Consider the following 14,866-nt stretch of genomic DNA (forward strand, 5'->3'; position numbering starts at 1 on the left):
GGCTCCACAGGTATTCCAAGAGATTGGCCTGTGAGCAGCAGCCTGCCAGCTCTTTCCCCAGCGAAGTAAACCAAAGAAGAGAACCTTTGAGCACCAAAGCTATGCAGGAAAAAGGAAACTGATAAGCTAAAATACCCAAAAATAAAAAAGAAAGCACAGCAGATCAGAACATACCCCAGTTCACTTGCAAAAGAAAAAACTGAAGAGGGAGCTATTTTACTGCTGAAGGAGAGGAGCTGAGAGATTTGAGTGACATCCTTCTGCAAAGCTTGTGATTAAAGGAGGACAACAGCTTCAGTACAGAATCCTATGTCTTTGCAAAAGAACAAACCTTAACTACCAAAAGTACTGGATAATTTGGATCCCCCTTGCTGAGATAGACCATGGTGGCTTTGAATAAACTAGCCATAGAACACCCTCTCAAAATTCTTTTATAAAAACTACCCTCAATGAAAACATTTTGTCCTTACCAAAGACATTTAGCACCATGCTAACTGAAGAGTATCCTATTGTATTCCGGGCAACACACTCATAACGGCCTTGATCTGCAGGTCCAACATCACGAATTGCCAGAAATCCTTCAGAGCTGATGTGAAACTTTCCACTTTCTGTTACTTGAATCCCATCCTGCAACAAATGCAGACATCTATAGTTTATAGTTTATTATTATTTATATCCCGCCCTTATCCAGAGCAGAGAACAATCTTACATATACAAAATTAAAAAAAAATCTGACACACTAAAACAAAAACATAACTAAATGCAAGTATACAAATGCTCCATTGTGTTTCCTTATAATAATCCAGAACAGTTTCATATATAAAAAAAACAGTCAAAATGAAGCAAATGCCTCAAATATTGAGGCCACTGTTGTAAACAGGATGCTGGGCTTGATGGACCTTCAGTCTGTCCCAGTATGACAATTCTTATGTTTTTAAGTACCATCACGACTGTTTCTTAAATGTAAATAAGTCAGTCTACTTCTTTAAATCAACAGGCAGTTTGTTCCATTCATAAGGCCCAGCTATTGAAAAGGTATTAGTCCATGTTTTGTTTAATCTCCAGTGCTGATACTGAGGAGTCACTAAGTCGTCAGCTGTTCCTGAACATAAAATATGGCCTGGAAGATAATATTTTAAATTATCTCTGGTTTGCAGCATCTGTTGAAAGTCAGACTTTGAAATTAAAGGTTTCAGTTTGCTCAACAACTGAAGTATGAAAAACAAATTTTGAATCACAGAATGAATCTATGGTTGGAAATTTAAATTAGAGTCTAGTGCAATACCCAAATTGTGTACTTGCTGTTTTATCTTCACAACAGTCCCAAGTAAGGACACTGACTCTGGCAATGTCATCAAAGGATCAGAAGACAAAACCAACAGTTCAGTTTTCTGAACATTCAAGATCAAGCCATTGTCAGTTAACCATTTCGAGATAATTTCAAAGAAATTCTGTAACTGCAAAATCCCATCTGGGATAAAGATTGGAGCGGAAAGAAAAACTGAATGTCATCTGTGAATTTGTTCCCCACTATTTTATATATTTTTTAACGTTTTTTAATACTTTGTATAAATTGGAAACCGCTTTGCTTATAAAAGCGGTATATCAAATCCTACATAAACTTGAAACTTAAAATGCGGAATGATACACCCAGGGAGCTCAAAACCTTCCCGAAGGCTGCAGATACAAATTAAACGAGGATCCTTAGGGAACTCCTGTTCTCAATGGTCTACATGAAGAAGCTCCTTGATTAAAACTAACAATTTGCTTGTGATTCTGCATAAAAAATCAGAACCAAACACTTTACCACACAGCCCACAAGCCCGGAGATGGTGTAACAATATTGATGGTTAACTGTACCAAAAGCTGCTAAATCAAGTCCCAAAAGACCATCAGCTAGCTGATGTGATTGTCAAACCTTTTCCACACCTAATCAGAGTTGTTGCTAACAAGGTCTCCACACTGTGGGCTCCTTTTACTAAGCTGCGACAGCGGTTTTGGTGCGTGCGCTAGATGCTAACGCCAGCATTGAGCTAACATTGGTTCTTGCCATATAGCGCGGGTTTAGCGCATGCTAAAAACGCTATCACAGCTTAGTAAAAGGAGCCCTGTTTGCTCTATGGAATCCATGCTGTGATGAACCCAACAAAGAATGTAAAATTAAGTGGTCTTCCAGTGATAAACTATAGTTTCCACCACTTTAGCAAACATAGGTAACCAAGAGATGGGCATAAGATCATTTAAGATATAAATTCCCAGAATGGGATTTTTGTCACTGGGTGCACAGTACCAATCATCAAATCATCTGGCATCACTCTTTGATCAAACATTTTGTTCACTAACAATGTCAAAAACAAGAGTAAAAAAGTCTCCTTTTTTTGTAGAATATACAGACTACAAACATCTAGTAAAGCCCCAGTGGGGCAACATTTTTTCCAACAGTTAGATGACAATAAAAATATTGTAAATGCCATAGAATATTATTTCTTATTTTATCTTCATTTTTTACCATTTTATTCCTTGGAAACATTACAAGAGAGTTAATTGGTATGGAGAGAATTTACAAGCAGATAATAATCTCTGCTTCAGAATACACAATCCTATTTAAAACATTTTAATTAATATATGAGGGGTTGCTGAAAAGATCTCAACCCAACCAAGGGAATGATGTGGAGCCATGAAACTTTCCAGTTATTCCATATATTCACCCTAAGTTCAACACACTTGGCACATTGTATCTGAAGTTTCTGTAACCCTTCCAAAAACACTCTGATGTCTGGTCACTGAAATACTGCTCCGCTGCTGCAATCACCTCTGAATCACTTGAAAATTGTTGCCCTTTCAAACTCTTTAAGGTTTGGAAACAGAAAATAGCCAGATGGAGCAAGATCTGGTGAGTAGGGTGGATTTCTATGCACTGAAACCCCAACTGCATCAAAACATCCATCGTTTCGCCAGCCTTGTGAGTAGGTGCATTGTCTTGCAAAAAGCAAACTCCTTTCCACAGCTTCCCTCTCCATTTTTTATTTGAATGCTTCCTTTAATCAGCACGGCAAGTTACAGTCATTACAACACATTCCTAATCCCATAACACTGTTGCCATGACCTTTCCTGCTAACTTTTGAGTCTTGAATGTCTTTGTCCTTGGAGAACTTGGATGCTGCCATCCCAAATCTTTATCATACAGCAGAGCTTGACGTTTCACCGGGGGAGACAGAGGCAATTTTTGTTCTTCTCAGATTCTACCAGCTCTCTTCCAATTCCTCTTCCCAGAGACCCTTTCAAGGGTTCAGAAAGAGATTAGCAACTCCAAATGCCGCTCATAATGGAACACTTGGGGGTGGAGGGCTGTTGAGGATCCATCAGCTCATAGTGTCCGAAATGACATGACCCTTGGGGTTGTGTGGTGGCTCAGCCACCAAAATGTCACAAAGACACCAGGTCAACTGCCACACCTCTTCATTATTGCATGAACTGTTGTTTGATCATAGTGGTATAATCATGTTTCATCAACAGTAACTAGTTGTTCCAAAATGTTGGCACCAGTTCGCTGAAAATGCTGCAAAATCAACTTGGAAAGGTCCACACGGCCTTGTTTCTTGTCAACATTCAAACATTTGGGCACCTGCTTGGCTGACAACGTCTGCATACCGAGCTGCACGTGGATTATACACCCAACATGTTCCCTGGATATCTGTAGTGTCTCAGCAATTGTTTTAGCTGAAATTTGCTGATCTGACAAAAATCAGGTCATGGACATGATCAACAATTTCAGGAGTTGACACTGTTTAAGGCTTCCCAAACCTTGTTGCATCTTCGGTCTCAAAATCTCCATGCTGAAAGTTTGCATACCACTTCTACACTGTGGAGTATGATGGGCATTTGTCACTCAATGCTTGCATCATACAATCATGGATTTGCTTTGGAGTTTTGTTCTGCAGGAATAGGAACTTCATGATGCTCGGAGTTCCACACTTGAAAATTCCAGACTTTTCGTTGACATGGTTCAATCACTGATCTGAAACAATGTTAAAACATAGCATTATGATTCTGCAAATTAGCACTTTGCAAAATAAAACACTCTTTTTAGCTACAGTGGCAAAATAATACCCAAAATTTTGGAAGTTGGTTGGGCTGAGAAACTTTCAGTATTCCCTTGTACATTTTTGGTCATGTTGCAATAAAACAAACCATGCATTCAAAAATTCTTTAATTGCCTATTACCATATGACTCAATATATTTTGTATTTTTCTCCACTTATTTTTTTTTCAATTGCACACACTAAAAATTGCTTGCCAACAAAGCCAAACTAATATACAAAAACTGTGAAAACACTACTTCTTCCCTTTCAACTTTATCAAGTCCTTGGGTCTTAAGGGGCAGGAACAACTCCAGTTGCTTTAAAGATACAAGAACAGGGTAATCTGTAAAGTATGGGACTTGGTGGGTGGCTGATGTCAGGTATGTGATTGGAGGCTTTATGATTTTAGTACTGCTGTTTTTTAGAAGGGTTTTCAAAAAACTAAAAAGGAAATTCTATTGAAATATCCTCTTTGTTTCTAAAAGAAAGCATGTTCATAAGTTTCTTTAGGACTCAATTAATTAATTAAACATAACACTTCATTTTTATTCCGCAAAACCTTCCAGTTCTATGCGGATAACAAATAAGAAAAACTGTACAAAGACAGTGAGCTACAAAATCGTAACCAATATAACAAAACTTATCAATAAACCATCATTACTTCCCAAGAAATGTTTGAAACAAATAAGTCTTCAATAAATTTCTACAATGAAAACACGAAACAGAGGTAAGTATTAATGGGCGAAACTCTGATTCCCAGTTAGAAGCATGATGAGAAAGTAATCACCCATGATGCATCTTGTAAACACAGCCTTTGGACAACGGAAATGCAAAAAAAGACATTACGCTGTGAACATACGGGAGTATAAAATAAAATGATCCATTAGATAATTTGGTAGCAAACCATACACTTTGTAGCAAAAACAACCAAATTAAAAAACCCACGTTTCCATTGGGAGCTAGTGTAATTTGCGAAGGTATGGCGTTCCATGTTCAATTCTGCCCAAATTAAAAATGAAGGGCTCCTTTTACAAAGGCGCGCTAGGGCCTTAACTCGCGGAATAGCGTGCGCTAAAATGCCGTGTGCGCTAGCCGCTAACACCTCCTTTAGATTTTTGGCTAGCGTGCGCTAATCTGGTACGTGCAGTAAAACCCCTAGCGCACCTTCGTAAAAGGAGCCCTAAGTGAACAGCTGCATTCTGAATCAAAGTGCGGACAGTACCAAAGACTGCACAAAAGTTGAATTTTTCAAAATAACTCCAAATGGAGCATAAATTCTATAGAGTATAAAATCATTTACGAACTACTTGATTTTGCATTGTTATATTTTAATCAAAAATACCTCCAAAAGTTTCAACACAAGTTCTATAGTATAGTGGTTCCCAACCCTGGCCTGCAGGACCACCAGGCCAATCGGGTTTTCAGGCTAGCCCTAATGAATATTCATGACAGAGATTTGCATATAATGAAGTGGCATGCATGCAAATCTCCTCCATGCATATTCATTAGGGCTATCCTGAAAACCCGATTGGCCTGGTGGTCCTCCAGGACAGGGTTGGGAACCACTGCTATAGTATATACCATTCCATTCAAATGGAGATAATCTTGGCTAAGTTTAGATGGAGCTGCAAAGAAAATTTTAGTTTTCTGGAAGTTTTAACTTAAAAGATAGCATCCAATTCTCAATCGTCAATATCTTAGACTCAAAATTTACCTCAAAAATCATCTCCACATTCCTTGTAACCTTTATGAAAACACATATGTATATTTCTCTTGCATAACCATGTGGCATTCCTCAAGCTTCAGACTCATCATCAATGCTATTTAATTTACCTGCACTCTGAGGAGTTTGACTCAGAGTTGTGGAATCAAGTGCTTTCTTTACACAGCTGACATCAAGCTGTGTGTGCAATTGTTGCTGGGTGAAACACAGCTTTACAGAATCTTTCATCATGCTTTATATTAGCAGCTGAGTACTGAAAAATCAGCTCTAGCTAAAATTGTGAAAAACAGAGATTGTTCACAACTGCAAACAAGGAATGAATACCTTAGATAAGTGAAAACTTTTTGTAGTCGTGGCACACTAAACTCAGGGCCACGACTACAGGGCGTCCGGAAATGTGCGGACATCACACGCATGTGTTACATCATCATGTCTATATCTGCACATGTGCGGAGACCCTCCAGACAGGGCCCTGAGACTATCACTATACCGTGGGGGGGTGGGGGGGAAGGGGGTGCTGAAAGAGGAGAGGCGCCGACGCAGGATGACTGACTAAAGGATGTGCCGCTCACCACGTGAGGCACATCCTGTAAGTAGTCGGTCGGTGCCCCCTCCTCCTTGCTGGCGTCTCATGGCACACCATGAATCTCACCATGGCGCATGTTTTGTAAAACACTGCCTTAGATTGGTATTGCTAGGTGGTAAGGCTGCACGCATTTGTAAGAAAACAGGTGAACGGGGAGGGGGGGTCTTAACTGACAAACATCTCTCTATAGCTTTAGATCAGCTCAGCTTAGAGGACACGATTTATTCAGTTGAAAATGGTCCCACTTAGAAAAGGATGATATGATCAAGGATGTTCATATGCCTTGATTATAAGTACTGTTCTGTGGTGAGTTATATGTTATGGAATTTTTCTACATCAGTTAATGCACTATATTATTCTGATGTTGGATTGTCTGTATGTCAGTTGTAACTTGTCCAGAACACCGTTCTTCAACCGCCGGTCCGCAGACCGGTGTCGGTCTGCAGGAAATTTCTGCCAGTCTGCGCAGGGCCAGCGAGATTGATTAAGTTCAATTTCCTGCCGGTCCGCACAGAGCCGGCAAGATCGACGAGATATTTTTAGCTGGTACGCGCTGGGCAGGAGAGATCATGGGGAGCCTCCGACAGTGGCTTTCTCCCCTCTCTGCAGCTCTCCTTTACTTCCCAGCGCAGTGATTCACGAAGGCAACCTTGGGGCTTTTGCTGAGTCTGATGATGCAACTTCCTTTTCCTCAGAGGCGGCGCAACCCAACAAAGGACCCGCGCTGGGAAGTAAGGAGAGCTTCTGGGAGGGGAGAAAGCCACTATTGGAGTCTTGGAAGCTTCTGGGCAAGGGGAAAAAAAGGGACAGCTGCTACTAGAGAGGGAGAAGGAGAGATGCTGCTGGGAGGGGAGGAGGGAAAGTAGTCTGGGAAACTTCTGGACAAAGGAAAAAAAGGGGCAGCTGCTACTGGACCTGGAGGGAAGGAGAAGGAGAGATGCTGCTGGGAATGGAGGAAGGGAAGAGAGTTACTGCTGGACCGGAGAAGGGAAGGGAGAAGGAAAAAAGGAAGGAAACAGCTGGCAGGAAGATTAGAGGAGGGTAAGAGAGAGACAGGCATGAGAAAGGGGTCAGCAGAGAAATAAGCAGAGAGGGACAACGATGCTAGATCTGGTGTAGGAGAGATAAAAATGAAGAGAGCAGTGAAGCTGGAATGAATCATGTAAAAAGGAGAGAGGGGGCACAGGCTGGACTGAAAGGGGAGAGGGGCATAGAAAGAAGAGGGGAAGAGGGCAGACAGTGGATGGAAGGGGCAGATGCTGGATTGAAGAGCCCGAGAGGGCAGATGCTGGAAGGAAGAGAGTGAAAAGAAGATGAAAGCAGAAACCAGAGATGACAAAAGGTAGAAAAAATAATTTGATTTCTATTTTGTGATTAGAATATATCAGATTTGAAATATATATCCTGCTAGAGCTGGTGTTAGACATAACTGGGAACTGCAAAGCCCAAGCAGTGCTTCTTTAGCTTCCAGCTGGCTTAGGGTGTTCTCTGATCAGGGGTAGTTGCCCTAATTGCATTCCCCTAACACTATTCCTGCCATGTGTAACTGCAGTATTCTGTTAGCATGCTATTTCTGTGAAGCATCTATAATAATAAAACGCTAAGCGCGCATGCACACTCTTAATGCCGTGTTGCCTGATCTGTAGTTCCGTGGCCAGCAGAGTGCGCATGCGCGCTTACCACGCATCTCTCTGTCTCGCAGCGGGCTTGCCGGCTCCAACCACACAAAGTTCATTTTTTTGTTCAAAGCCCCCGCTGCAGCTCCTCTATCGAACCTCACCAGAGTCGGAGAAGACTTCCGACTCTGGCAGGGATCGAGAGAGGAGACGCAGCGTCGGCTTTGAACTAGAAAATGAACTTTGTTTGGCCGGAGCCGGCAAGCCCGCTGCGAGACAGAGAGATGGCATCTGAATATTAATGGAGCCTGGGTGTAGGGGGCCTGGTTCTCCGGCTACTGCGTCCGGAACACGACGTCGAAAGTGGAAGATGGTGGTGGGTTGGCTCACCTCACGGCAGATGTGCAGGAACCGGTCTAACAGGCTCACCCTCCCTCTTCCCCGCGCTCTGCTCCTCTTCCGCGGACGGCATGTGCTATGGGGACGACGCCTGCTTCGTGGCCCGGCACCGGACGGCCGACCTGCTCGGTGAGTTTGTCTTCTAGGGACAGGGAAAGCATGGAAGAGGTGCTGCTGGACTGTGGGAGCAGGGAAGAGGGACAGGAGAGCATGGAAGAGGTGCTGCTGCACAGGGAAGTGGGGTGGGGGAGGGAAATGCTGCTGCACAGGGAAATTGAGGGGGAGGGTATGCTGCTACTGTACAGGGAAGTGGGTTGGGGAGGGAAATGCTGCTGGGGAGAAAAGGGGGCTGGGGCTGAAAGGGAAAGATGGGAGAAGGGGGCTGGGGGGAGGAAATGGGTTTGGAGCTGGAGCTGGGGATGAAAATAGGGGACATGTAAGGGAAGGAGGCTTTACTAGCACCCGTTAATGTAACGGGCTTAAACACTAGTTCTGTAATAATTTGGCTTGTTCAGTTTTCTTGATAGTAGAGGGGATATATGTGAAGGGGAGGGGAGACAGGGGTTTTGTTGATCCTTGCACTATATTATTTGTATTTATAAAAAGACAATTGTACAGAATATTGTTTCTTTTTATACTTTAATAAAATACATTCAATATAAAATCATAACTGAGGCTTGTGCGGATGGGATCAGATGATTTGCGGGGACCGAGCTCGCGGAGATGGGCGGAAACGGGGTTTTTAAATTTTAGTCCTAGTAGTTTGCCAGTCCACAAAATAATTATTTTTATTTCTGCAGGTCCACGGGTGTAAAAAGGTTGAAAAACACTGGTCTAGAACATAATGAGGGCTGGATTCTATAAACGGTGCCTAACTTGAAAGGTGCCTAGAAAAACAGCATCTACTGAATGTCAATCAAAGTTAGGCGCCGTTTGTAGAATCACGCCAAGTGGTGCTGGTAGGCACAAATACCTTAGGCACCGGTATATTAAGCCAAGATTTTCTAACTTAATTCAGGCCCAAATTCTGCCCCAAACCATGCCTACATGCCGGTAGGCACCTCAGTGTAGATGCCTACATTGAAGTGCTAGATGCCTAGAGAGGAGAGTGTGTTGCAGTGGTTAAAGCTACAGCCTCAGCACCCTAAGGTTGTGGGTTCAAACCCACACTGTTCTTTGTGACCTTGGGCAAGTCACTTAATCCCCCCATTGCTCCAGGTACATTATATAGATTGTGAGCCCGCTGGGACAGACAGGGAAAAATGCTTGAGTACCTGCATAAATTCATGTAAACCATTCTGAGCTCCCCTGGGAGAATGGCATAGAAACTGAATGAATAATGAGTAAGGCACCTATTGGTAAATTAATTTTTTAAGCGGTTTTAAATGGAGATTTCAACTATCAGCACAAATTAAGTCAATTGAAAAAATTAAATTAGGCGCCTAATTGTAGGCACATTTTATAGAATCAGGGACAGTGAGTGCAAAGTAAAACAAACATGAATAAATAAAAGAAATATTTGCATAAAACTGTAAGCAATTGTTGGTTAGCATATATAGCATTAAAAAGATTCATCCTTTTCAGCTAAATCATCATTTTGTTTAGCATTTATAATTTGGTTCCAACCATTATGAAGCAGATTAGTATAAGACAGACACATATTATAGATTGTATATATTTAAAGAGTCAATCAATATATATATATTTTTTTAATCTTTATTAATTTTCCAAATTGAAGAAAAAGTGCATACAGATAAACATACAGATATAGACAATTAATAGCACTTACAATTGCATGCATATAAAAAACAAATCAATATTTTAAAACTCTCAGAGGTTTACTGGAGGTTGGAAAAAATCTGGACGGCTGGCAAAAAAGGAATGGATTAAAGTTTGACACATTATGGATGTGGAAAGATTTTTCACCAGAATGAAAGAGTCGATGCATGCTCTTGATCAAACCTGAAGCCTCTTTAGGAGATATATTTAACATTGCTCTAAGACTTGCTGATTTGTATGAGGGAAAGACCGTTAAATGAAAAGGTATAAATACAGGTACAGTTAATTCCAAGAAACTTGTGAGTGAAAAGTATACATGCAAATTTTTGAATACTGTGGTTGTACTGGTGTTAAAATTCTACACAAAAATAAAATTAAAAAATATAGTTTTATCTAGGAGTAGGCATTTATTGCCAGATTCTCTAAACAGCACCATTATTGGCACCTACCTTTGACATGAATCGCACATATGTAAGCGCTTTATGGTGCCTGTCACTTCTGGCGTTAGCCATGCCTATTAGGCGCCTCCAGTGGAGTGATTACGGCGCTTGGTAGGTGCTTTGAATTTTCATTTAAGTTCCATTTAAAACAGCATTTCCTTCTTAATGTAGGTGCCAGTAAGGCGCTGTTTATAGCATTTTCCCACTAGTATGCTATTAATTTGTTAAAATTTTTTAACTATGATTACATTTTGGTTTAATTCTGACCAAAATATTTTAACTACCCTGTTATCCAGCATTGCTTTCTCTCCTCTTGCTTATCCCACGGTCTGGCATTTCTTCCCCCATCTCTCCAAATTTAAACCCTAACTGGCCTGGCTCTTCACAGAGTCACCAGCAGAGGCAGCAATTCCCACTCAATATCTGTGGCTGACCTGAAATCCTTCCCCCTGCTGTATCCTGCCCCTCCCTGACACAACTTCTTATTTTACCTTCATATGCTCTGATTAAGCAAGATTAATTATGCAATTAAAATTTTTTAATCGCACAATTAATTGTGATTGCATTTTTTTAAGCACTGCCCACCCCTGCTTTTAATTAGAGCAGTGATTTTGAAAATAATATTGTTATAGTGAACACAGAGGTTTATTAGGCTTTCTTGTTAAGTAGGTGAACCTCCAAACTAATAAAAGCCTGATTTATTACTTGTGAAGTTATTGAAAACATTAGTGCAATTCATAAGAATATCACAAAATAGATTACCTTATTCCATGTTATTATTGGCTCAGGCTCTCCCTGAGCACTGCAAGGAATCTGGATATCCCTGCCAATTTCTACTGTCATGTCATTTGGAAAAGTGGCAAACACAGGGGTAACTAAAACAAAAGTTGTCATAATTAAATCAGTGAAAATACAATTCGGCTTCCAAAAAGTACTGCAATACAAATGTATAAGAATGCATATCAGACCTGATCGAGCGTAAGAACAGGCTGCATAGATCATAGGATCAAGTTACAAAAGCATAAGGAAATGCAAATCACCACTTTGCTAACTAACACCATCCTTACAGTAAAGCATTATTTATAAAATATCAGCATAAATGCAGTTGAAATTGTGGTTAAGATGCTGCTGTGTAAATTCACTTGGGACCTGAAGTAAATATTCAAGACTGAAGTATAGCAACTGGCATATTTTTGTAACCTATGCACATATTTTACAATTTTGCTTATACTTTGCCCTAATTGAACATCTTGCCTATATCTGGGTCATGTCCTTCTGCAAGGGACTTTAATTTGGAAAGGACTTTTAAAGATAATATGTATAAATAAAATAAATAATACAAAACAAAAAGAATCCAGGTGGTACCTTTTTTATTGATCTGCTTTCAAAGGTAATCCTTCAGATAGAGAATTACCTTTGAAACTAATCTAACCATGCTCTAGTGAGTCCAATAAAAAAGGTATCACCTGAATTGTTTTTGTTTTATTTCTACATATTATCTTTACGAGTAGACTAATATGGCTGCCACGCCATTTCTCTAAAGGACTTTTAATATGCTGGTTTTTTTTCTTTGTATGGTTATGCATCATAAGGGAGGGACTCTAACACAGGAAAAGCCCAAGAGCTGGCCTCTGAAGATTGGCGGCGAGGACTAAGAGCTAAAAGGTATGAATATGGCAGGGTGGGGAGGGAGGTAGAGATGGGCATGTGGTAACCACTTTCTTTTTTTATTTTTTTAACCATGTGAGCAAGCCCTATGGGGCTGTAGAAAAACACATTCATGGTAAAAATGCTCAGTGATTTACTGGCTGCCACTGGCTTCATACTTGGAAATTCAGTACCATGATGTGTCCATGATCCGGCAATGAATCTCTGGTTTTATGGAGCTGGTGAAAACATAGATGGCTAAGTGTGATATTCAGCACTTAATCGGCTATGGTGAACTACATACTGTATAGATAATACTTAACTTATATGCAGTTCTGTTTATACAGTTACCTTGGCCACTTATGTGCTGAGTACCAGCATTTAACCAGCTAAGTGCTGACTCCACCCCCAGAATGCTCCTGAAACATCTGGTTTTGTGTTGGAACTGGAAATTTACAGCAGTGCTAATAAATTAAGTGATGCTGAATTTGACTGGTTAGCCCTGAACAAGCAATTTACCAGCCAGAAGCTGTTTCTGTCTGGTTAAATCTCTTTGAACAGTGACCCCCCTATCAGTGTGAAAGAACAATTCATTCAAATTGCGGCAGCCATTTTCAAAGCAGAGCAAGTATGGTGAGGAGTGCCTGGAGAGACCTACAGGTGGTAGAAAGGTGGACAGAGAATGGTCATTGTTTTTGAAGGAGGAAGGGGAGTTTTGGTTTTAGCCAAAAATGCACTTTTGGCTGAAACTGAATCACTACAGAATCTGAATTTTGAGACTGCTTCAGCATTGAAGCTAAAACTCGGTCAGCCTCTAGTTTATTTCTCTTTTGAAAGGGGCATACATATATATATATTTTTTTGCCGAAAACATGACTAGACCATGCCTCCTTGCAATATCCATGTACTCAAGATGTGTGCTTTTAAATTCTAGTTTTCTAAAATTGGTTTTCCATGAACATGTGCGATGAACATGTAAATGCAAATTGCAAATAGTTTCCAAATTAACAGCTTCAATGTAATTATATTTAACAAATTTCTCAACCGCCTATTACATCTAGGCTTACAAATAGCAACATTCATAAAATAACTAAAAACATACAAAAAACAATGCCTGATATATTCTATTTGTCTTGTTCAGTCCTACATATAGCAACTGGCAATGAATGCTCTACGAACGTGGAGATGATGCGGTATAGAAACCTAAGGATTAGATTAGATTAGATTATAAAAAAGGTGGGATGTCTAACCCTTGACTGCATTGTAAACAAACCCCCCATTATATTGAACTATTTATTGTATTTATTTATGGGATCTACGGTGTAAAAAAACATTACTCTGAAACAGTAGATATTTTAAATTCTTTACAATCTTCAGGAATACACAGGACTCAAGCTTCTCAAAGTGAGCAAAATTAAAAAATAAATGCCAAGGAAGCTACCTGAAACCTAAATCATCCTGCCGAAACCGACTATCTAACAACGTATGGAAACAGACAACTTGCTATGTAATGTAATGTAACCTGATTTATCTTCCAATGTTATTATGTCTATACTCTCATTCTGTTATTAAGTCTATACCCTCAATCTATATTCTCCAATGTCATGTACCCTCCTGGAAATGTCCAGTTCTCTTCTTATGTAATCCGCTTTGAACCGCAAGGTACAAGCGGAATAAAAATCACTAATGTAATGTAATATTTGTACATTGAAGAAATCATTCTGAGCTGAAAGCTAAACCAAGGGCTCCTTTTACAAAGGTGCGTTAGGGCCTTAACGCGCGGAATAGCGCGCGCTACATTGCTGCATGTGCTAGCCTTTTAAGCAGGCGGTGATTTTTCGGCTTGTGCGCGCTAATCTGGCGCATGCGCTAGAAACGCTAGCGCACCTTTGTAAAAGGAGCCCCAAGTTAATTTGTGATGATCTGAAGATTTTTATGCTATAATTTTGAAAGCATAAATTAAAGCATACATGCTTTTCTTCAAATCATTTGTTCTCGAACAAGGCACTATGTCGAATTTTTTAACAAAGCATGTTTTCTGCCCAAGTTATGAGTCCAACAAAACCAAACAATGTAAAGCAGCTTACTTAAGCTTTAAGCACACAACAAAAAAAATATAAAATAGCTGACACAAAGGGCCAGATTCCATAAATGGCACCTAAGTGTGCCTGCATTGTAGATGCTGCTCAATGCAGGTGTCAATCAAACGTTAGGCGCCACTTATAGAATCTCACCCAGCAGTGCCTAGGTGTGCTTGGGCATCCTAGAGATAGGCTCTAGTACATTAGACCAGGTTTTACTTGGCCTAATTTAATGGCCATATGGCCTGCCTCTGAAGTCTGTATCTTAATAGAGAAATATATATGACACAAATATTCTCAGCCTTGCTACTGTGGTGCTTGAGTCAAAAGTATGACACACATTTTTTTGCTTTACTTTTTTATTCATTATACTTTTGATTCAATCTTGGCGTAGCTAGGTGTACTAAGAATCTGGTGCCAAACTCTTAAATGTTTGATTGGCCAAAAACTGGTATGATCAATTATCACATCAATTAAGCCAATTAACAATAAAATTGCGTGCAGATTCCAAAG

The 14,866-nt window shown here is 40.2% G+C and overlaps 1 protein-coding gene across 2 annotated transcripts in view; it reads right to left on the reverse strand.

Annotated features, from left to right (window-relative positions):
- PXDN (peroxidasin) overlaps nt 1-14,866 on the reverse strand; it is a 419,029-nt gene that overhangs the window by 125,030 nt on the left and 279,133 nt on the right. For both annotated transcript variants that reach the window (XM_033936817.1, XM_033936816.1), the window contains 2 exons: nt 11,388-11,500; nt 471-627 (listed from right to left, as the gene is read on the reverse strand). In XM_033936817.1, the coding sequence (XP_033792708.1) occupies nt 471-627; nt 11,388-11,500 (270 nt within the window). The remainder of the gene's footprint in view (nt 1-470; nt 628-11,387; nt 11,501-14,866) is intronic.

This window comes from Geotrypetes seraphini, chromosome 3 (assembly GCF_902459505.1).
Source record: "Geotrypetes seraphini chromosome 3, aGeoSer1.1, whole genome shotgun sequence".
NCBI classification, from domain to species: Eukaryota; Metazoa; Chordata; class Amphibia; order Gymnophiona; family Dermophiidae; genus Geotrypetes; species Geotrypetes seraphini.